Source organism: Pogonomyrmex barbatus, unplaced genomic scaffold (assembly GCF_055798465.1).
Source record: "Pogonomyrmex barbatus isolate J1 unplaced genomic scaffold, ASM5579846v1 scaffold16, whole genome shotgun sequence".
NCBI classification, from domain to species: Eukaryota; Metazoa; Arthropoda; class Insecta; order Hymenoptera; family Formicidae; genus Pogonomyrmex; species Pogonomyrmex barbatus.
In genome coordinates, this window is record NW_028297112.1 from 5,620,554 (window position 1) to 5,645,227 (window position 24,674).

Here is a 24,674-nt window from a genome sequence, read left to right on the forward strand (position 1 = left end):
GTAGGACGAGTCGTGACGAAAAAAAGGGAACACAGTTGATATTTAATGGGCTGTAAAGGAGCGAATGGCCGTTAATTGCGCGGCGCGGCTCATTGCACTTGCATGAAACGAGCATTATACGTCTCAGGCCGATTCGTTTTCTATATTTACTTTTCGCAAAATTATCACATCGGCCATCGCCATAATTACGACCCAGCGAGGCTTTCAATTTATCGCGATCTTGTTTTTCCCTTAATAATATATCGGTGCTATCTTTGGCTCGACGCAAGAATGTTGTCGTCGCATTGCTCGCATATAACGTAACATTGCTTTAACGCGCGCGCGATTAAATTGCGCGGCCGGCGGCGGAAACACTCGCGTACGCCTCTCACATCTCGTGCGTATGTATATCACGCGCAGTGTTTGTAAATTATAAAGATTATAAAGGATCTAATATGACGAACGCCACCACGGAACGCAAGTAATATATAATGAAGTACCAGATACATTATTCGTAATTATTCATCAAGGCTTACCTGCAGAATGGAATTTTAATTTTAGATTTGCGAAAGAAATCGCTATCTGTGTGTGTGTGTGACAAGCACGTTTAATCCCGCTTGAAGAATGTCACCGCTTATCTGAAAATTATATTACATGATCAGTGTGTTTACATTTAATTCATCCTGCATAATATTTACCGTAACCGCCGATGGATGGAAGCTACGAGGAGATGAGTCGGATTATATAGGAAGTTTAACTCGCGCGCGCTTCAGAGAAATTATAGCAACAGGATGCAAGAGTAACTGCTTCCTGGCGATTAGGAGAGTTGGTTAAGTAAGTCGTAGGGATCGAAATTGTATTTGCGTACGTATGCATACGCAAGCCTCGCTGGATGACATATAAAAAAAGGATAAAGCAAGTCGAATCAGTTGGAATTAAGTCGCCGGATGGCTCATAAGGACGTTTGAATATATTCTTTTTTTTTTTTTTTTTTTTTTTTTTTTTTTTTTTTTCATTTAATCCGGTTCAGACTTTAATTCTATTCACCCACCTCACCTCACGTCTGTTGCTATGCCGTGGCACAATCGGCGGAAGAGCACATTTTAATGTCCCTCAAGTGTCTTTAAAGATTTAACTTGCGTGAGAGATCTAACAGAGACATCGCTCGAACATCGCTCGTACGGAGCATGTTTTCCTGGTTTTGCGTCACTTTATTTTTCATCGGACGTGACTTCACTTCACCGTTCGCGCTTATATTCGCCGAGAAAGAGTTCCAAGAGTCTCGTCGGCTTCTTATTATTCCATTGTCCGCGGCACGAAAGGGACGGAATATTAAGAAGTTGCTGCCCTACGGATATCGCGCGCACGCTCGTTCCCTATGAAAGCGCGTTCATAAGCGCGTTTACCTACGTGAGCGTACTTTAAAGGCGCGTTACACCTGACGATAACGGTGCTGCATCACGGTGTGTCCACGCGGTGTCACGAGGAGCATGCTGCATACACAGATAAGTTAGGAGCGCGAATCTATTATATATGACCGCAGAATCTTGAAGGAAATCAAGATTTCCCTGCGCCTAAACGTGCTTGCTTTAACATTCTATACGAAGTCTAATATTTTTCTTATCACAATCTGGCAATTTTATTTTAATATTCCATTGGAATTTGACTTTTAAAATAGTGACCTATAACTTTTTCTGCAGATTTTATCATTATTTGTTTCATAACGGAATTTCATATCTCAATCACGTAAAACTAAAAATCGTAAAAATATTATTATACTGATGGCATTAACATTGAGCCAACATTCGCGTTACTCTAATGTCAAAGTGGAGACGCATGTGTATTTGCAAAATCGTCGACGATTTCATCATAGAGCTGTGCACAGGAACATAAAATCCCGTTAAACACTTTGCGAAATAAAGGAGGACGCTATCAATTCCCAAACGTGCCTTTCGCCCAGCTGCGAACATAACGCGTGAATCGCGAGTGTTTAAGGATTAAATTCCACGGCGCATCCGCGTGCATCCCTAATAGATTCCTCGGTGCTGCGCCGACATTTATGAAAGCCACGGCAAACTCCGTGATGTGCAACGACGTTCTACACGTTCGCACCCCGCTGTGATTTAGCGACTGCCGCCTTCTCACAGGTGCTGATGGAAAGCCACAAATTACCCACCAAATAAGCCAACAGTCGTCTACGCTCGCTCGTTTTTCATCTTATCTTACATATCATTGCTGAGTATTTTTTTTTAATTTATTTTTAATTTATTTTTTACTTTGTACAACACAACTTTATGATATTCATAGAAGGTGTGACGTAACGTCGTGTCTGAAAAACGGTACGTTTTGGTCATTTGCGTCATTAACTATACTGTTGTATCGCGTCATTCGTGATACATTTTGCCAAGCCCGCAACACATCTGGGTATAGAATTCCATAGATACGAGATAACCATAATATCGTAAACTATATCATGTATCTTCGCCGGAAGGACGATCGATAAGGCGTTGCACTCAAGTTACGTTCCAGACGAAACCGGCCGTTTCCGTGGTCCGCCGATCGGTCTATTTACTTGCTTGTCGCTATCGACTTAAACTTTGGCATTTTCAAGCATTGTGTGCACAATAATGCACTTGATGCGGCGTGGCGCCGACACGAGGTGTGTTTGGCGCCAGAGGCGCGACGCGCGCGAGTGAAATGCGCGTGCATCGAGAAACGCGATACGATGACATTTCGCAGTCACCTTTCGTAAATCCCAACGATCGTAGCTGCCGGCACACGAATTCCTCATCTTACGGTCCTCTCCCGCGTCCCTTTTACACGCTAACTTCATTCTCGTATATTGTCGATCTTTCTTCGTTTCCCTCTCTCCTTTTCTCCCCTATGTCACCCTTTGCGGTTAGAGAAATGCGTTAATAAATTCTAGGTTCGAATTTGTAGGGATGAGAAATTGTTCGAAGTCGCCGACGCTTCATCTTTATTTATGGATTTCTTCGAAAAATTGGAATCGATATTTTCTTAAGGTCTCTGACTAAACGATGGCATATTTTATTTTTTATCTTTGAACATTTTAAACTCCGGCCCAAGTTTCCAATTAATCCTCTAACGTGTAATTTTTATCATGTGTTTGATTTATAGAAAATGATTCTCATGTTTTCGATCTCAAAAATGATTCTTCTAGGTTAATTTTAGTTAACCTTGACGAAAAAAATCCGTCCGAATTAAGAGAGGTCCAGATGATATTGAAAGAGGTTTTATGAAATCCTATGAATGAAACGTTGTGTCGCAATCGGATATTACATTGGTGACATATCTGTGACGAGTTATTTTACATGATTACTTTTTTCAACGTAGTGATTAAAAAATTATGATATTAGGAGAAGGAGAATATTTGATTTCGTATACTGTCTATGAATATTCTATGAGTTATTTTATGAACATGAAGAATTACAGATTAGACAAGAGATAATCTTCTAAGATTTAATCTAAATATTCAAAATAGCTATATCTATATTGTATTCTTCTTGAAATAACCAATGTTCCCACATTGCTCGAAAGAAGAATGCGTGTGCAAACTAAATATATACTGAGAAGTAATAGGCCAGTATCACTTAATTAAATGTGAAAATGACACACTTTTACCATATGCCAATCTTTTACTAACTTCAAGTTGACACGCATTGACATTTGGAAATTTATTGGCAATCGATCCCGAGTTATTACAAGCTTTCTTCTGAATCTAGCAACATTGTGAGATGTGTATTAATTCATCCGTGCCCATTTAGCTGGCGCAACGATTATTTATTAATTTACTATGACACATGTAGACTTATTTATCAAATGTCAAAGTCTCTCGTTCGCCGCTGATATTTCTATTCAACAAAACTGGAGTGTGCCGAAATGTGTTTTGCGACGCGACACTATTCAATCGCTGTATCGGAATAACTATGTCACGTACAATGAATTCGCTTACGACATTATGATTCTTGGTCACTCCTGATATTACCTATATCCCGATATCACTCGACGATTTGCGTACTATGCTGTTGATTTATATATATATATATATATATATATAGCCGTTGGAAATGTAATAGGAATTGAATGACTCAATGGAGAATAGAACACACATAAACGTGCATAAAGAATTTGTTCATTCAAATACGGCATAAATATATAGATGATATGTAGATTAATGGAAAAAATATTGAAAAAATATTGTTCAATTCTTTGGCACTCAATATTATTTAAAAACGGTGTAAGACGATGTATAGCCCTTATTTTATTTTTTTGAGAAAATTTTTGGATATATAATAGCTGTTAATTTAGCAAAAAAAAAAATTTAGAATTAATTGCAAGCAACTGAACAAACTTTCAGAAGTTTTTATTTTTAAAATAAAGAAAACAATTTTGTGTAATATATATATTATTAATATATGTATAATTCAACTATATGTGCCCTAATAATAAAGTTCGCAGACAGAATTTGTCTAAGTTTTCGGTATCTTTAATCTGAGTCTCATATAACTGCGATTTTGTCATGCATGAGGAATACGGAGAGCAGCAACTGGGGATACACACACACACACACACACACACACACACACACGCGCGCGCGCGCGCGCGCATTACATATATATATATATACATATACACATAGGGTGGTATGATGAGTATGGAGAAAATATCGCGGGGATGACCATGCCATTGTCAATAGCAACACCCGAAGTGGCTATTGTCTGGCAGAGCTTCACATTTTTTTATTCGTCGGATGTTTATAATCTGCCTTTTGCATCGCGAAATAATGTCCGTGGATTTGCATATGCAACTGATATCTGGACGTAGAAATATCGCGTGAGAAAATGAAACAGAGCTTTGCCGTTAACAGCGCGTTGCAATTCCTATACATGACGAATGTAGCTTTTATTATAATTAAAACAAAAGAAAAATAATAATTGATGATTATGATCCGAAACTTTTCGAGAGTTCAGATGACAAATCTAGTAAAAGTTTAATTGAACGCATATTCAACACAAATTTGATGCAATATGTTATATCTATACAAATCTCAGATTTTTTTTTAAATTATACTGTATTATTTATATATAGAATATGTCCGAGTCAAATATTAAATAAAGAAAAGGAAGAGAAATAAAATTAATTGATCAGACGTTATAAATAAATTAAAAGGCATGTACATATTAAGAAAAATTATCATTCATTGCAAAGTCAATAAGAAAGTTGAAGAAATTGATAACATTTCAAGATTTCAAGAATTTGGGAAATTTTAAAATTATGATTTTAAAATTATTCTTACTTTAAAACTGTAAGTAAGTTTGTTTCTTCAGGAGTTTCTCTCCTCTTGTCTAAATAAAAGAGTGAGGAAAATTCTTTTTTGTCACGCATCTAGATCTTTTCAGTTTTCGCTGAATGCTCTAAACAAGCGGAAGTGAAAAATGTCAGTTACAGAGTTCTAAACTGAAAGTATGAAATCAGGAAGCTTGTGGAAATGTGATTGATGTACATCTCTCTCTCTCTCTCTCTCTCTCTCTCTCTCTCTCTCTCTCTCTCTCTCTCTCTCTCTCTCTCTCTCTGTGTGTGTGTGTGTGTGTGTGTGTGTGTGTGTGTGTGTGTGTGTGTGTGTTTATATAATAAGAACCAACTTGTTGAATTATATTATATGACATTTAAACTTTGAAGCAAGCGATATACTAATTTAATTATAATTGAAAATAAGACATTATTTGTTTAATTCATAATATTTAGATAAAAAGAAGAGGAAACACATTGTGAAATAATATAAAACACATTGAAAAATTTTTTGATATTTTTAGATATAAACTTAATCTATATATTATAATTTAATATCATCTTTGCAGTTTGTTAATAATTTAATATATTTTAATGTTTACTTTCAGTTTTCAAATCGTAAAGATCATGTCGGTGCTACTGGAAGGGAGGTCGTACAGACCGTTTAAGTCCTCGGAGGAGTATCTGATAGCGATGAAGGAGGACCTGGCGGAGTGGCTGAACGCCCTGTATCCGGAACTCAGAATCAATCTTGATAATTTTATGGACAGGCTGGACACAGGCGTCGCTCTATGCAAAGTGAGTGTCACAATGATTTGCCTGTCAACTTACGACTATCGCGGAAGCACGATTGTCCGTGGAGTTTAGCGCTCGTAAACGAGGTGATCTTTATCTCGCGACTTATTGAACGTCGAAAAATTTCCCCGTATGATCGAGATATCCATTGACCTCAATCTCGAAACGCGGTTGTCACGGTTCTCCCGTTCGTTTTCACATTTATTTTTTTCGCCGATTTGTAAACATCCGCCTGTGAAGTATCGCGAAAATACCACGACATATGTTAGTGATTTCTTCATGATGTTTTCTTAGCGAGTATTTTATCGCAAGTTGCTATTCGAAACAATGTAAATTGTAAATTTTTAAGTTTGAATAACAAATATTAACTATATTAAGAGGATTGTCTACAATAGTTAAAAACAAATACATTTCATGATCTTTTTCAAATAAGCGATAAAGCTTTCATAATTTTTTTATGTGAAAATTGTTTTATGTTTTATGATAATATTTTATCATTTTTGGAAGATTATATGAAGATTAATAATATTGGCTACGCAATAATATTAATAAGCTATTACGAGAAAAATTGAATTAGACGATGAATGCTTTGTCTGATCTGAAACAGAAATTGCATTTTATTCTCTGAATGTAGCTGTCATCTGAATTAAATTAAATAAGTCATCAAAAATATAAAAATAACAAAATATCAACGCGTTGAAAAAACGTGTCATTTTTGTACATTTTGTAATTTATATGTAATAAAAAATCAAAAAAATTCAATAATACAGATATCCTTCTTTTTTCTAGTAGAAATTATTTTGGTTAATCTCATATTCTCTTTGTAAGACAAGGATCTACTCTTGAGAAAATATCAATAAAAAATGGCAAATTAATTTATAATATAATGAGAAGAAAGAGATTATAATGTGTGTGTGCCGTTTCATTCAAATACTCGGAACTTTGCCAATTTTATAGATAGAAATGTTTTATAAATAAACTTTTGAGATTTAAAATTTGAAAAAATATAAAAGAAAAAAAATTGTGATGTCTGACATGAAAAAGTTTGCTTAATGTTACAAACACTAAATGCGAGTTAAAAGTATAGGAGAAACCTTGGTTACGCTAAATAAATTTGGATATAAAATTTCCTCGAACGTCGGCGTCATTCACACCAACACGCGTACATGCTGAAAAAAAGCTGCACGTGTGCACTGTGACAAGGAAGAAGAAGGATGCGTGTGACGTCCACCGGAAGTACTTCGTCCTGCGTGACATGAATTACGATTAAATTTAATGCAATTGGTTAGAACGAAGAGTAATATTTGTCTTTGAAGAATTTTTTTATTTCCTCAATTGTGTTTTCTTTTTATTAAATGCATTATTTTATTAGTAAAGATCTGCATACGAGTTATAAATTAATAGCAACTTTTTTTATATTATTACATGATTTTTAACATAATTTTGAATTAAATTTCCGTTATTATATAATAATTTAAAAAATCGAATAACTAAAGATTAAATTTAAAGTCAGTTATCCAAGAGTAATTTAATAATAGGAAATCTCGATGATTGCGATTCTATTAAAAAACAATTATTTTCTTTTATTTAATTAATGCAATGTAATTTTTATATCTACATTTTTAAGAAACCGATACGTGAAAAACACAAACATATTATTTTTCTCTTTGTTGTTGATACATCTACTGCGGAAAAATATATTTTTCCGCAAGATACATAGTAGCGAATATAGACGTCTATTTAAACGAAGTTAAAATTATGCATGTGACAGCACATGTTATTTTTTTCGTCAATAAGCGACAACGAGTAAAACCTGTAATGTTAAAATCACTGTCTCTTATTGACGCAGTGTTGAAACAAACAAAAAAAAAAAGAGAAGAGAACATGCGTATAATCTGTATCTCCCACACGATCATGCCACTCGACTGCAGCAGCGGATAGAGTAGTCACTCATAGCATGACCGATCGGCTGTCGACGGTGTATACAGTTAACTTATTAGCTCGGACATTATTAAAGCAATTTTAACGAGTCGTTAAGGCACGGCAAATTGGAAAAACTTTTAAAAAAAGCTGCGGGATACAAATGAATAATGGTTTAATTACCCGATTAATGCGGTCGACAATCGTGAAGGTTCTTGTACGGAGCCGCGTGGAAATTACGAGTGGAGTTTGAGATTTGCGTTTGTTTGTATGTAACCGCAAGCCGACATAAGTGCGACGTAATCTGTAACGATAAAACGTCGTGAATCTATGAATTTCAACTGATTCGTTACTGAGAATACTCGAGAAGATGGAAAAAAAAAAAAAAAAAAAAAAAGAGAAATAATAATAAACTGTCAGGACAAGCGCAAGGCGCAATCATTATTAATTAAAACTTGTTATTGGATAAATGACTTTCCCGAGTGCTGTAAATTCTTATACCTTTATTACCGTCATTTTATCTCGCGACATCGGATTCGGTAATAGTTCCCGGAACGATACCGCGCCCGATCGATCGCGATCCAGCGTGGATCGAGAAACGGTCCGCGTGCCGGATCGAGTCGACTTTCACTGATCTGCCAACGACGACATCCACCACAGCCACTCGAGTCGACCGAAACGAGTTTCCATTCATCGCCACGGGCCCCGTCGCGCGCGTTTATAATGTCCACCGGAGCCACGACGGGTCCGGTATCCGATCAGTGCGGAGCGTGACGCTCGTATAAATGCCAGGATATCGACCGGGCCGCGCTCGTTATTAGCGGCAACGCGCCTCGCCGTTGTCGTTATAAATTTATGCCAGAGAAATATTTAGAGTAGGCAGAAGACGATAAAACCGCGGCAGCTCATTCGCGGTGCGTGCGTGCGCTCCCTATGTGCTAACTCGGAGAAAGTCACATCGAGTATGTCTCTAAAGCCTGATTCAGACTACGGCGAGAGGAGACGGCGACAGCGCCCCATCGCGATCTTTATATATTAGTATATCAAATCGAATCAACAATATCAACATCGTTACCGGATTCCACCAGAGAAATGGAAGATAAATTATATGACAAAAGAAGAAATTTAGAAAGATGCTGGGGAAAATTATATATCGACTGAGATGTAATATACATTTTAAATCTGATTGAAACATTATGTTTAAGTGGTGATCGAAAAATGACACAATATATCTTGACAATAGACACGTTTAAGGCGCAAGGCGCTTTTTAGGCCTGAATTCGGCCTAAGGATTACGGCATATCTGAGATAGTGGAATTTTCTACCTGTAGCAGGGTGTAGATTAGGTTGCAGCAGTCGGCAGAGCGAGGCAGGGGAAAGAGCAGTGCTTTTGCATAATATCGACTTTACGAGCCGTGACGAGTGGCAAGACGGGGAATATAATAAGATGTGCGACGAGAAACGATAAGGAATTTTAGTGCTCTCGATACTAGCATTTCTGGCGGGTCTCCTTTACTTTTTCTCCTCCTTTCTCGTTCGCGTTTATCGTTCGCAATGATTTTTACAGACTGTAATTTTTAGTGCACTCCGTTTACAACAGGGGAGACTCTAATCAAAATTATGGAATTTGAATGTTGGGATGCCAACTTCACACACGCGGAGGCGCCTGCATACGATATCTGCATCGTGCTAAAGTTCACATATGCGTCACGCAACGATTGAGAGACATTTAAGCCTGTCTGGATCACCTAAATTATTTCTAAAAAACTGTCTAAATTTTTCAATAAGCTTTTAATAACAAGCTTGTTATATAATGTGGCGTGTAATTATTAATTTAAACATATTGTTATATGTCGATTTAAATCTTGTTTATTTAAATAAACATCTATATTCGTCATGTTTTATGGAAAAATATTTTTTTCTCATTTATAGAGTTGTTTTTGTGAATATAAATGTTAATTATATAAATGTTAATTTAAGGAGATAAAAATATATGTCAAGTTTAATTTGCAGATTTCTCGTCACATCAATTTAAATTCTATTCTAATTGGAGATTATTTATAATAAGCTTCGCATGTTCATTAAGACTAGGTGTTGTTAATTTTGCAAAGATAACAACAACTTTGAAATTAGCATAATAATGTGAAATTTATAACGGATTGTAAAATTGCAATTTTTAATATATGAATTCAACAATTTAATATATGTTGAATAAGAATTAATTAATTAAAAGATATTTATTATCAAATAATTTGTATACTAATAATTGATTCTTGACAAAGATGAATTCAATAGCAATAATGATTCAAGTTTGCGATTAGTTGAAAAAATGTTTTTCATTCAATTACTGTGAATAAACACACCTCCCCCACCCACACACACACACACACACACACACACACTACACCCGACACACACACACACACACACACACACACACACACAGTTTGGTGAATTTTATGAGATGCAGAAAAAGCTCTTTGATATAGTCTCACGAGCGTCTCAGAAGCGTTTTTCAAAGCAAATCCAATAATAGCACTTGTCATACGGTTAAAGATCGGCAGGCAATCCATATTAATCACGATCGCGCGATATCTCGAAAGCGAAAGGAGCCAGAAGCAACGACATGCGGCCTTTCCTGTCGGAAATAACAAATAACGGACGTCTCGGTGGTGATTCGTATATATATATATATATATAGAAATCGACGAGCACTATCGAGTTGAATATTGTGCCATCGTGCGTAATACCAATTCAAAAATATTAACTTCAATTTATCATAAACGTTTCAACGAAAATAATCGATTGCATCATCTTATTTATTATTTATCTATTTTCGAATTTTTTTCTTGAATTAAAAAGACGTTTATCTTTTATAAAATATTGTGTCTCGAAAGTGTCGTCTAGGTACTATATTCTATGTGTCATTTTTAATTAACATTTACATGTGCGTGCAACTTGAAAAGTATCTCATACTTTCTTGCAAGGACGCCGAGTCGATGCCATTTCGCACCATTTTGCTGTTTCGATGATAATCCCATAAGCATCTTTATATAAATAGGAAGAGCAGCTTCTCTTATCGCATTCCGGATTATGTTGCAGAATTCCAGACGATGTGCGATGTGCGCAATTAACCGCAATTGTCACCATCCGCTTTTTCTCGCTCGTTTCTCACTCTCGTTCAGAATTAGAATTTATGGTGGGCACCATCACGTTGAGCATATTCTGATGTTTTTCTGACTTACTTATTCTCTTACAGTATTTTTGAATTTTGTTTCAGCGGAATGATTTAGTTGTGAAAGTAAATAATCATTAAGATTATTCATCTATTTAGAGAATGCTGAAAGTTCTTTCCTAAATAAAACACATATTTGCACGCGCTTGTATTGGTCGGACATGCTCGTTCTATGATCTTAATAATATACGATAATTAATAATTTGTTAACTAATTGCGAAAATCGCAAAATAGTACAGGACTTTTCTGTTCGGTGACCCGTTCTATCTGCACACAAATGTATCATTAGGAATTAGACACCCTGTACATTTTTTTTAATTATATTTTATTATCATATAATTAAAAAAGCAGTATTGCAAGTGTAATATATTGTAATAATTTTTAACAATATTGTTGTAAAAATACGACTAAAAGATATGATTTTGAAATGAGAAGAAATGAGAAGACAATTTTGATAGGCCATTCAAGGAATTAATAGGCTCGGATCGATAGTTAAATGCGTTAAATCGAGATCGAGGGTCGATCCCAGGGTTCCGAGGAAGTTGGACACATTAATGAGAGAGTTACAATTAACGAGAGAGTTACGAGCTCGGTTTTCCAGACAAGACTATTGTCCGTCGACTTTTCTGACGCGTGGCAGAGCGGGTTAACTTTTGGTGATGAGTTTATCGACGAAACTATCAGTTATCTAAAGCGCAGTTAAACGTGAACAGGATCGATTTTCCTCCAATGAATCGGCGTTATCATTCTACAATAAATGCAAATCCGATCAGCAACTTAATATCGTACGCGCAATTGATCATGCATATGTGATCCTTTCTGTTATGGAGATAAGTTCTGTATCTTTAAAAATAATTTAAATTATTTAAATCTTTGCAGGAAATACTGTAAGATTTTAATTGCTTAGAGAGAAAAAAGAAAGATGCAATCACCGTGAAATTGTAATTGCAATAGTTTGAAATTTGAAATTTGAAAAGGAATATATTTTATTTTGCTTTTATTAAATTTAATTTTTGTGTTTTATTATTAAATTAATCTTATTTTATTATTACTATTTCAATAGTTCTTAATCTTTTATTAACTTTTTACAAACTAAAAGATTATAAAAATCAAACTACATGAGCGGAGCAATTTATGAAATGAATTATATACATAAATATTATAATTTAAGGTGTTAAGCATTAACACATTTAAATTACATTAAAATTTTCATTGTGTTGGAAATAAAAATTTGTAATCTAATATTTAAAAAATTAGCACCAATTGATTTTCAAAAATATTTATATTTTCTATTAATTTAATCATAAATAAATTGTGGTGAATTTAGATTCAAAAAGGTTGGTCAAGAGAAAATTTAAATGTGTAAAATTATAATATGAATTCAAGAAGGAATCATTAGTAGGAAGCGGAATCAAGGTCAGCGACCTTGAAATTTCTTGCAGTTAATTGAAATCGAGTGGAAAGCTGATGAAACTCGACTCCACTGTTGAATTTATGATGTAAATGGAATGATGATTGGTGCCATTCTATGACGTCGTGAGATGTAGAATCAGATTGATTTTAAAATTGAAAGAGAGAGAGAGAGAGAGAGAGAGAGAGAGAGAGAGAGAGAGAGAGAGAGAGAGAGAGAGAGAGAGAGAGAGAGAGAGAGAGATTTAAAACTTTTCTTTCCATTTCTTCGAGATAAATTCTCAGAAAAAAATTTTCTTTGTTTATAATTGTAGATTATCAATATTAAAATAATTATTATTCTACTTGCAAAATTAGTCCTTTTTAAAGTTATTTTCTTGAAAAAAGTGCAAGATTTCTGAGACTATATCTAATAGAATTATTAATTATGTGAGAAGTGGGATGAATTTCTTAACAAAGTAAGACAGAATCTGTTCACATGTCCATGACATGAAGGTGAATCTCTATATTGCGTCTCATAAAATAAGGTATGCGTCCTTGTAAACTGATTATCCTTTTTGAAATCAGTTGTAAAATACAGTGCGTCATTGGCTAGCACATGTTCGTTTCTATGTATTTCACAAAGGAAACGCATTACGCATGCGAGGTCAAGAATGTTTTCTGCCGCTTTCTATTAGCATTTCTATTGAGAGTTCCTAGTCCTTTATCGAATTTGTTCATAGCTGGTAGCATGAAAGACAATTTGCTTTGTATAACAATTACTAAGAGTAACTTGGTAACTTTGAAATTATTAATCTTTTCAAAATCAAATCTATAAATAATTAAAAATTGCAATAATATAATAACAAAATATGTTACATTATATTAAAAATATACTAGTAACTATAGTGTGATAAATAATAATGTATAAAATATATATATAAGATATAGGCAATAAAGGAATTAATGAATGTTTAAATTATCGAATAAAAAAAATTATGTGATAAACCTCTGTGAAAATTTAAAAGTTAATGATAATGCCCAGATTGCAGAATGCATTTTTCTTTAATATTACGAAAAATCTTTGAATTTCACCGGAAATATTAAAAACAGGCTTTTACCGAAGTACGAGATATTGGTGCGATTCGTGTGCGAGCAACGGAGCAACGGTGCCAATGACTCCCTTTGTCTCAGAGAATCGGGGAACGAATCCGGCGACCGGATGCTTTTTTTTTCATAATCTTTTGGAACTGGAGATGAATGCACAGGGGTGGCCCTTTTCAGCTTCGTGCCTAAATATACATTATGTCTCTCGCGTGCTGCTCGCCCTGCTGCTTCCGAAAGATGCGATGCAAGGGATGCGTCGTAAAAACAGAGGACGGAAATAGCCGGCGAAAAATCGAGCGGGAGCCGTGGCATGTAAAGCAGCTACAACCGACAAACGCAACGGCGACCGACAGTCGCAAGACGCGACGGGCGGTCTAGGACCTCCGGAGATTGTCTTTTTAATGTTCGAGAGACTTTAATGTCACTGACAACCTTCGAGAGATTTTTAATGTCAATGACGTAACTGATCTCGGACTGATCTGACGAACTGATCTCAAAAGATCTCTTCATTGTATGTTTTCGGTACAAGGTTTTTTTTTTTTTTTTGTAGGTGATAAAACATTTCTATCTGAGGGACGTAGAAGGTATCGATATTATTAATGTACTAATATGTATGTGGAATAAAAGTTATATTTTTTTTATTATATAATATTATAACGAATTGTACATGAAGAACAATTTTTCGAAGAACATATTTTCGAGAACAACAATTACATATTAAATTTTGTAAAAAAATTATCTTTTGTATTTATGCTATGACATTTATATAAATATTCTTGAAACAATATAATATAGAATGGAATTAATCGTTTGTTGGCTTCAAAATAACTGCTGCTAGATAAATTATCGCATGAATGATGATAACGGGATAATTCGTTAAGACGAGAATAAACACTTCTCTCTCGGTATCGGTCATCACTTAATCGGCATTAAGTGTCTATTACGTAATTCAAGACGATTATCCAGAAAGGGAGTCTCGTTTTATTACGACCAATAGATCTTCTTTGAGAGGTCGTTGTTGCGAGTCTCGCATCGTCATCCTATAAAGTCGATCAAGATCAGAAGATTTTTATAAAAGTCTTTAATTGCAAATTAAATTTGTTTGGTTTTCTTTCTTCTTATATGAAGGCTGTTTTTACGAAATTGTAGACGCTCATTTACGAAACATTTAACGTCGGTTTATCATTCTTGATGCCTTAACGCCGACGACACGCGAATTACTTCCTGGAAAGTACCAATACTTCGCGACGTATGTAGTCGTTGACTGCGACTACATAAAGACTTCGAGAAGGCACGTTCGCACGATTTTACGTACTTGTTCGCGCGTGCGACGTTTTGGAAGGCACCTACAATGCGCGTGTAGAGCACACGATGATTCACTGATGCTTTTGTGCCAGGCGAGGTCTTACTGTTAGGAATACAAACGGTCGAGGTTTATTAACCTCCGGCGCGTAGGAACGACAGGATCGCGAACAATCCTAGCGGGGAATCTCTTTGCGAGCAAAGAAGAATTTAGTCACAGTTATGAGAAACGGCCGGCTGTGAAAGTAATTAACTTCACTTAGGAATCTAAATTGCGCGCGTGTCAATTGCCTATGGTCCTTTCAGTAATGCAGTAATCTTATTCATCAAGGGCGAATTGTACTATTTTTACCATGACGGAAAGAATTTATAAAAAAAAAAACCGATGGTTACTGTTATTATTTATAATTAAACATTACATTAATATATAAATATTCAATTGATGATTGTTCGAATTTTCTGGCCTTTTTAAATCCAGGAAAAATATTATTATCACTAATTATTTTTAAATCGAGCGAAGGATTAAAGAGTGCATTAATAATTTTAAAATATAATAATTAATCGTCAATCATAATCGATAACAATTTTTAGTGTACGATTTTATAGTAATTCATAATAATCAAGTTTCGTTATCATTATCGACAGCGTCTATTTAGTGCATTAGATTTAATAATCTTAATTATATTAGATCACGCCTATGCGTTCGATAACGCATTCGTTGCCTCATTTAGCTTTCGCAGCGCCGTGAACAGCCATAAATTTCCGCAACGGTTTATCGTGTAAGCCTGGTCCCAGAAACTAAATTAAGTTACGGGGTTATGAGTAATGGTTACTTGCACTCTCGTTGGTTACGTCTCATTGGTTTTCTTCCACACCGCGCTGGTGTTACGCTTAACTCGTACGCGTTCCCCCTCGAGCGCAATGAAACGCTTCGCAACCGCTCCAATTTACAAACGTAGAATGTGCAGCAGCCATTTTCATTAAGGGTATTCGTTCATAGTAGACGACGAGGATACCAAGGGGAGTCAGGGGTCACATAATGTGACATCCTGTCGCTTCATCTGCCAACCGTATTACCATATGCGCCACTTCTCGTCTTTTATAAGCGCAACTCTTCCTCTCGCCAGTGATGCTCAACATATCTCATTGAAAAATTTGATGTTTGATTGATTAGCTTTTTAAAAAAAAAAAAAAAAAGATAAAAGAAAGGAGACGTCAAACATACACGTCTTATTATGTTGAAGAAAGTCTTTAGTACAGAAGATTTAATAAATAAATTTATACAACTAATTTAAACAAATTAAAAGATGCAATAATTTACAAAAATATAAATGATAAAAATATTAAAATTTATTTATAATGATAAGTTATTTTATATAATAAGCTATATCATTTCTATTTCAAAAAGATACCTCTCTTTTACTTTCTAGATATATCTGACTTTAAGCTCTATGCGTACACATAAAATATATATTCGCCTTTCTTCTATTTTTAAGGTTGATCGTATAATATATCTAACCGATGAATGTTCTTGCCATCTTGCAGTTTTAAGAGTCCTCGACAAAATGCTCCAGCTGTTGAATCGTTATTATCGCCGCTCGCATTTGGTTGTAACTGTTCGCCTGTTGGCGAACTCGTCTAATCTTTGTATTACCCTTCGGGAGATATCGAGACGGGCCGACGAAGCAACCGGATGCCGTTAGATGCGATTTTTACGAGTGTACGTCGAGGAACGGAGCGCATAAAGAGAGCTCCGCTGCCTTATGGCGTCCACGTGCAGGCGAGAAATATACGTTTTGACGGGAACCCCTAAAATGTGTTCGTAAAATTGCGCGTCGCAATCTTGTCCCGAGCAAAGATCCTTTGTAGAAAACTTGATTCTGATCTCGCGTTAAAGGTGTGAAAATTGAAATTGCTGCCGACTTAAGCAACCGGAGAACTTCATGACACAACATCAATTGATTACCGAATAAAGTCTGGTCAAGTAAAAAAAGTCAAGTAAAAAAAAATTTGCTTTTAAATATTTGGTATTTTGATTATTGATTTTGAATTATTTCTATTTGACTCATATGTTAAATAGATAGAGAAATTAAAATTTAGATATTGTAAAAGATAAAATTTAGAATTGCTGCATTTTTCTTGAATAACGTATTAAAAGACAGATTTAATTAATAATCGATTGCAAAAATTATTTAACTGCATAGAATGTCGTTGAAAAATAAGAATTGTAATAAATTAATTAATGATGTGACATTGAAACTTGATACATCACACGTGAGAGCGAACGCATGTTGCGCGCGTGGCGTGATGTTTGCACGGACGAAATATGATTTTGTTTAAACATTGGGGGGTTTTTTCTAGCGGCCAATTGTTCCAGGTCGTACTATGTGATCGCTTCTTTTTCCAACGTAACCCAAATACCTCCTGACGAGTCATCTCGCGTCAACTCTGTTTGAGCTGCGTGGAGGTTCAACGAACTGTTATTAAAACGAGCACCCAGTTAGCTGACACAGTCGTTTGAACAGATGTTGAACGGGAAATAAGTGTTGAGCAAACGGAAAGGGATTAAAGGGATAAAATAATTGCCAATGATATGTGTGTTGACAAACAGTGATCGTAGTCAAATTAAAAGGAAGAAATTTTCTGGCAAAAGGACGGTTAAGAGTTGATTACAGCACAAATATTTTTTTCCTTTTTCTAATCTTGGATCTTGCTTAGATTAAAAAAAGAAACATTAAAAGATTTGTGATTATAAAATTTGTAATGTTTTTAAAATGTAATTTATTTCGATACTTTTAGAAATTTTAGAAAGAAATTGAGAATTTTATGCCTCTCTCAATTAATTTATATTGCGAAACATGATCGGGCTTTTTTCCCGTCCATCATTGCTGTTCTCCATTGATATTTAAGAGATACAAGGACATACGAATATCTTTAATATAGCACTCACCTAAATCAATAGCGTGATATTGCATTAAGGCTTTTTTTTTCTGAGGGGGATGACGATCATCAGATGCCATCTGCCATTTCAATGCTCAGAATCTAAATCCAGGATTTTGATGCCGCGTCAAGTCTCGCGGCATCTGAATAATGCATATGTATTCACGCAATGTAAGAGGAGACGACCCATATATGTATGGGAAAGTGTTGAATAGCATGAAATGAAATATCGTGTTTCACATATATACAACTCCAGGCGACAGAAATAAAATATCGACGTTTGTTATATATGTCGAAACATTAATGAAACATTAATGTACATGTGGCACATATTTAAATCGCGATTATTACAAATTACAATTCAAGATGTTATAAATTACAATGTTGTAATGTTGTAAATGAAATACCTATGATTGAAAATAATTTTTTAATTTTGAAATGCAGAAAGATAGAGGAAAAAAAAATTATTTTAAAACTTTAAGAATTAAAAAGTATGTACAGTTATGTTTCTCTTAGATCTTTAAGGATGTATCGCTCACACCTATTTTTATAATTTTTATTTACTAATTGTGAAAAACTTACAGATTATTCTAAATCTAGTATTTAAAAGTAATACGCTTTTAAAAAAAAGGCATTTAAACCGCACCACAACAATTTTTTTGTATTTTAAGTATGATCTAGAATAATTTAATTTTTTTTCATCACTTTTTCAATTTAAAATAAAGGTATAGTACATCCTTAAGATGATAGAAAATGCAGTTTTCCTTTCTCCTATTATTTTCGTTAAATCGTCGTATCTCTGACGATGCAAAGACAATGACTTTTTTTCTGCTTCCAGCACGCGAACAACGTGCGGAAATATGCGACGGACTACGTCGCCCGTCGTCAAGCCCGCAAGATGCCGATGACACGCTCGATAACTTCCCTGGCGCTGCCGATGAGCCAGGTAGGCGATGTGCCCTACCTGCCGAATGCTAAGGCCGGCACCTTCTTTGCCCGCGACAACGTCTCGAACTTTATCGATTGGTGCCGCAACAGCCTCGGCATCATCGAGTGCCTCCTCTTCGAGACCGAGGATCTGATAATGCGTAAGAACGAACGACATGTGATATTATGCCTGCTGGAGGTGGCACGCCGCGGCGCCAAGTTCGGCATGCTCGCGCCGTTGCTCGTACAGATGGAGAGGCAGATCGACCGCGAGATTGCCGCCGAGAACAAAGCGGCGAACGGCGCCGGTAACGAGGAGAGCGATGACGAGTACGAGGAGGAGCCCTGCCTCATATACGGACCGCAGCCGCAGATCGTCACGAATGATCTCAAGACTCTCCACGAGTTGGTGAGTGAAAATGTGAAAATGTGTCTTGATTACTTGGAATAGGTATCTCGAAAGGAAGGAAGGATGTTTCTACACTTTCGCTTCGACGGCCGGACGAAGGTGGACGCGACGAAAAATACTTGGCGTTCAACAAGAAGCCAAATTTCTACTAAGAAGCAACCGAACAAATTCTCCCTACAAATTTCAGATCGGTTTTGAATTTTTCTTTGAATTCGAGTATCGAAATAATTTCAAAGTGTCACTTCGGAATTTGAAATAATGAGCGCCGTGTTTTGGCGCAACGCTTTTTGGAAATCTTTTCACAGTCTGAAAGGCAGTTTCTCAGCGATTTCATAGTACCGATTTCGATGGCTCGCCGATTATATTCTGGCTTTGCATGTATTCGAATCATGCGTTTCGTCGCCACCACTGCTAACGTGTGTCGCGGCTATGAAAATAACTCGTATCCTTCGGTGTAGCCGGATGTATTTATGGCGGTCCTAATCGACGCGACGTCGAGTCATGAATATCGCGCAATCAGAAATAGAAGAGACAACATCACGATGCTTAAATTTAATAGGGTGTCGATAATCTTGCTTACTCGGTATCGGATATCGTAAGATCGATCCTGCACTTTGCGACGATGATATCATGAAGGATAATCAAAAAAGATGACTTCTGCAATTCAAGCGTATTAGAGAGATGTAGAATTAACTGCCGTATTTGAGTGAATTTTACATTTCAAGGTTAGTGATGATTTCCGATACTGATTTCTGGTCCATTAATTTTATCTTTGATACTGCCTATGTTTCTACGCAAGTAGACTTCATCTTTGGCAAGGAAAGGAATAAACCGCCGACCGTTCCCACCCTTGCGTTATGCGCGCGACCTATTCGGGATTTTATTGTCGGCCGATTATTATAAATTAACGGGTAACGATGACGTGCATATGGCGCATTAAATATCCCGTCGTGCACGCGAATCGCGCTGACGGCCCGGCGTCCCGATAACGCTATTTCTTCGGCGTTAATTGCACTGCCGCTGGCGGAGAACGCGACACATCGGCTGACACACCTCCCCACGACGATGGAAACATAATATTCTCTATATTTCTCTATATTTCTCGTCTCGACGTTCCGTACTCTCTTTATACTTCCGTCATAGATATCACGATAAAGCAATGACATAACTAAAAAAGGTCCCCTCTCGCGGACGAAGTTTAAGGAAGCGGTAGCCCTTATCTTTGACAACAATTTCAATCATTTCTTTCATGCATCGTGCCGTATCTCTGAAACTCGACAAATAAGAGAAACAAGTAAACAAGTATTTAAAAAAATTAAGTCTTATATTTGAGCTTGTTGTTTATATCAATGTGTTATTGTTTATAATTTGATTGATAAATTATTACCGAACAAATTACGCAAGAAATTATATTTTTATTGGCGTCGTTTATTAATGTCACTCCGTGATTACTTTTATGGTTAAAGGGCAATGCGATATATAATAATAATAATAATTATTATTATTATTTTATTCAATCGAGGGACCGGCTTGTATCGACTAAAAATGTCGGATTAGCCGACTCGCGAGTGTGTCTAACGGCGGCGATTACCGGCGGCGATTACACGCGACCGGCATACGTGTTTGCGAGGCTAAATCGCGGCATTTCACGAAGCGGAATAATTCCTTCCCCAGGGCTTACAACGCCGTGGCGGGGCGATAACGTCGCGGCTTTGCTGCATACAGGAATTCCAGGACGCTTTCCCGCGATCGCCGTCGAGGCACCAAACGTTCGTGGCGTATGTATCTCGTGGAAGGTTTACGAGCGCTTTATCTTTCGAAAGAAAATTTCGACGTAATCGTAGAATGTTACGATAAATCTGCTAGTCGCGATAAATCTCTTCTTTTTACGGGAACAGGAAGAGGATTATCGTATCGTTCTACGTAAGACTACGTATGACGTACGCTTTATACAGGGTGGAAATGAACGCGAAGAATGACGCAGCAAATATATTGGACTCAAATATAGTATTTTCTTAGGAAAGAACGAAACTCCATGAACTTGTTATTAAAATATAAATTTTACATCAAGTAAAAGAAAAATCGATATTTGATCGAAGATCTCGCGTTAATAATAATTTAGATATTAATATTTTTAAGGGGATATTCTCAGAAGTTTCTACTACTAGTAAGAAATTAATAGCAGCGAAAAAAATGAGTCAAAAATTACGAAAGAGATATATATATATATATATAGAGCTCATGATGGTAATAATTGAAAAATTTTTAAGTCTGAAACACGAGCATAAAAGGATATTACATTACGAAATAAAAAACGGAGCAATAATTTTTATATGTTAATGTGCAATCGTACAATCTACGTTGGTATTGTGATATCGATAAAAATAATTATATGTGGCGTCCAAGCGAGAAATATCGGAGCGACGTCGATGCTTGGATAGCAATGTCATTAACACCCTTTGTAGATAGCGCGAAGCGTTGCGAAGCGTTAGCGCGTGTTACCGTCGTAAATCTTGTGGGAGCTTGTCGTTACAGCGTATTGTGCGTTGATTTTCGCGATCGGTCGCCGATATCCCCGGATAAATTTCACTTTGCGCCGCGGGGAGGCGAAGCGACGCCGCACGCGCTGCCTTCAAGTAGTAATACACTGTGAAAGCGTTGCCCTCCGATTCCAATAAAGTAGAGGCAAGCTGAGAGCCGAGCTGAGAGCCGAGCTCCGCTTTGTCGGCTCCGTAATTAACAGAAACGTTTACCTGCTAGCTGCGAAAGTAATCAAATATGCCAGGGACCGGACGTAGCCTCTCTAATGCTTGTCGCAAGTGAACGAATTTTCAATCAGAATAAAATCCGTCCTTGATTTTTACACGACTAATTTATAATTTTTCATGTTTATATAAACATAAAAAAAATGTAAAAAAGTAAAGACAGAATACAACTTATAATTTTAAAAAAGTTTTTAACGTAAAATAATTTGATCGTAATACGATCTTGGTATACAAAATTTTTTTAATCGTTTCAAAGTATTTTTATATTACACGTCACAAATCTTGCTCTTGCTTAAAGTCGGCCCTGAGTTCAGGATGTGTTGAATCGCGATTGAATCAAAACATGACAATTACGTCGTCTCGTGTCAAGTGTCGGAGTGTTTCAAAGCGGCAACTCGCCGTTTTATTGATAATTAATCTAATCTCTCCTTGCACGGCAAGACACGACGATGTGCGTTCTCCGAAGAATTCGCTTTTGCATTAAAGCCTTTCCTCCTTGACAAGTAGGCAATGTGGCGGCGGTGATTCAAGGAGAGAGAAGAAAACGAGCGAGACCGGAGGAGTAAGAGCATGTTTTAACCATCGATTAGACTCGCTCTTGTCACGCGTATTATCTTATCGTGAGCGTTACGACTTTGTTAGCCGCATTTGATTTAAACAACTCCGCGACTCGCCTAATCGCGTTTGAGATGCGATAATCGCGAATTGCCATGATAATGCTACGGAGTACAAGAGCTCTTATATCAAGTTTTAATGATAAATAATTATCCATTGAATAACTCCTATTTCTATTTCGTCAGCTTATAACAAATGATTAAATGACGTCGGAATTTAATAAAATATATTATTTGTAACGGTATTATAAAATTTGTAACAATTTTTCTTATCTAGCTAAACATTGATAAAGTTTTTGTTTTTAATATAAAACTCATATAATCTTTTTCTTCATTTATATTTATGGTAATAATTAGTCAGTCGTATAATTTATAATTGCCAATTTGTAATTTCTTTATTTTTTTTATATAATATTTTTATATAATATTTAGTTTAAGATTATACTTTTTTTTTTATTTTATTTTATATTTTATTTACGTCAACGCTTGAATTTTACTCGCATTGTTCAAAATTATGTTATATTTTGTTATATAAAAAAAGTATACGGAGAACAATTTTGCTAGCAAATTTAAAAATCTGGCCAAATCTGAAAATAATTTTTTTGTTGGCCCATCAGAATTATTATATAAAATTCTTAAACATAATAATAATAATAATAATAATATTAAAATTTTTTATTTTCTAGCAATCAATTTGACTATACATAATAATTTTAAAAATCCAACAAAGATTATTTTTAAATCTGTATCTGGCCAAATTTTTAGATTTGGCAAAAGCATTCTTTTCGTGTAAAACTAGTAAGTTCTAATGACATGTTTACGGAAACTTCAGCTCGCACGCTCGCGGACGATTTCCGTGATTTACAATGACTCGGCGGCGATGTGTTCCGCGTCTCCTGGGACCCATGATAAGATACCGCGTTTAACAAGGTTGAGTCTAATCGATAGCCAAGATAAACTGTGCAATTCTATACCACCATGCGGCACACGAGTGTGCGTTTCGTTCGCTCGACGGGCGATTGCCGTAAATGGCGCAATGCGAAACCGCGCGCGTTGTCGTTGCCGCCAGCGTATTCACTTATCACGGAAGCAGATTTGCAATGCGTAAGAAGATGGCAGATTTTTTTTCTAAAATTTATATTTCAATTAGATTTTCATAGATGATCCTGCGAAAGGATTATACATATAATTATATTTTTTTCTTTTCGCGAAACAGTTAGCTGCACTGTTCGCCCATCGCAAATTTTCTGTTCTCGTCAATTTAACAAGCCTGTGATTTCAGCACGAATCTTTAATTTTCATTTTCCATATAGCACTATTAGCTTTAAGCTATATATGAAATTTTTTACTTTTATACATTAAACGAATTTGAAGCTATATAATTTCAAAGCTGATATATAATTTATTAATTTTTATTAAAAATCATCTCTAATTACATTTCTTATTTCTAGCAAGATCTTGTTTAGTTATTTTTTGCAATCAGATTTAACTATAAAAAAATGGAAATATTTTTACATGTGAGACAACTATATTACAAATAAATGATATTCAAAGAAAAAAACATTATATCAAAAATATTTTGCGAAATCTATGGTAGATTCTATTGCGAGTTTTCAGGAAAGTTATTGCCCATACCAGACCGAGCTTCGCCTCGCAAGCGCCGAAAGCTCGTATTGATCGCTGTTAGCCCATTTTGTACCAAGTTCAAGAGCAAAGTCGACGAAGTTGCCTCGAAGGACGAAGTCCTTTTCTTATCTATATTGATATTTACCTATACTGGTAGTAGTTATATTTTTTTTTTAAATGATTTCATTTATTTTCATATTATTTTATTTTTAAATCTCTTTAACTTTGCTTTTCGTAATTCACATTATCGTATATATAAATATAAATTGTTAGATTTTTTTATCTTTAAAGAGTTTTTCATTACTGAAGAAAAATATTGATTCATCATGTTTTCGGTTTGTTTTAGTTCGATATGT

At 35.6% G+C, this 24,674-nt stretch overlaps 1 protein-coding gene across 2 annotated transcripts in view; it reads left to right on the forward strand.

Annotated features, from left to right (window-relative positions):
• Positions 1 to 24,674, forward strand: part of LOC105430881 (GAS2-like protein pickled eggs) — a 65,470-nt gene that overhangs the window by 7,590 nt on the left and 33,206 nt on the right. Inside the window, exons 2-3 of one of the 2 annotated variants that reach the window (XM_089074207.1) lie at positions 5,898 to 6,087; positions 18,816 to 19,313. In XM_089074207.1, coding sequence (XP_088930333.1) covers positions 5,917 to 6,087; positions 18,816 to 19,313 — 669 coding nt within the window. In that variant the 5' untranslated portion in view covers positions 5,898 to 5,916. Of the gene's footprint in view, positions 1 to 5,883; positions 6,088 to 18,815; positions 19,314 to 24,674 lie in introns of those variants that run through there. The other variant, XM_089074206.1, reaches the window with a different exon arrangement.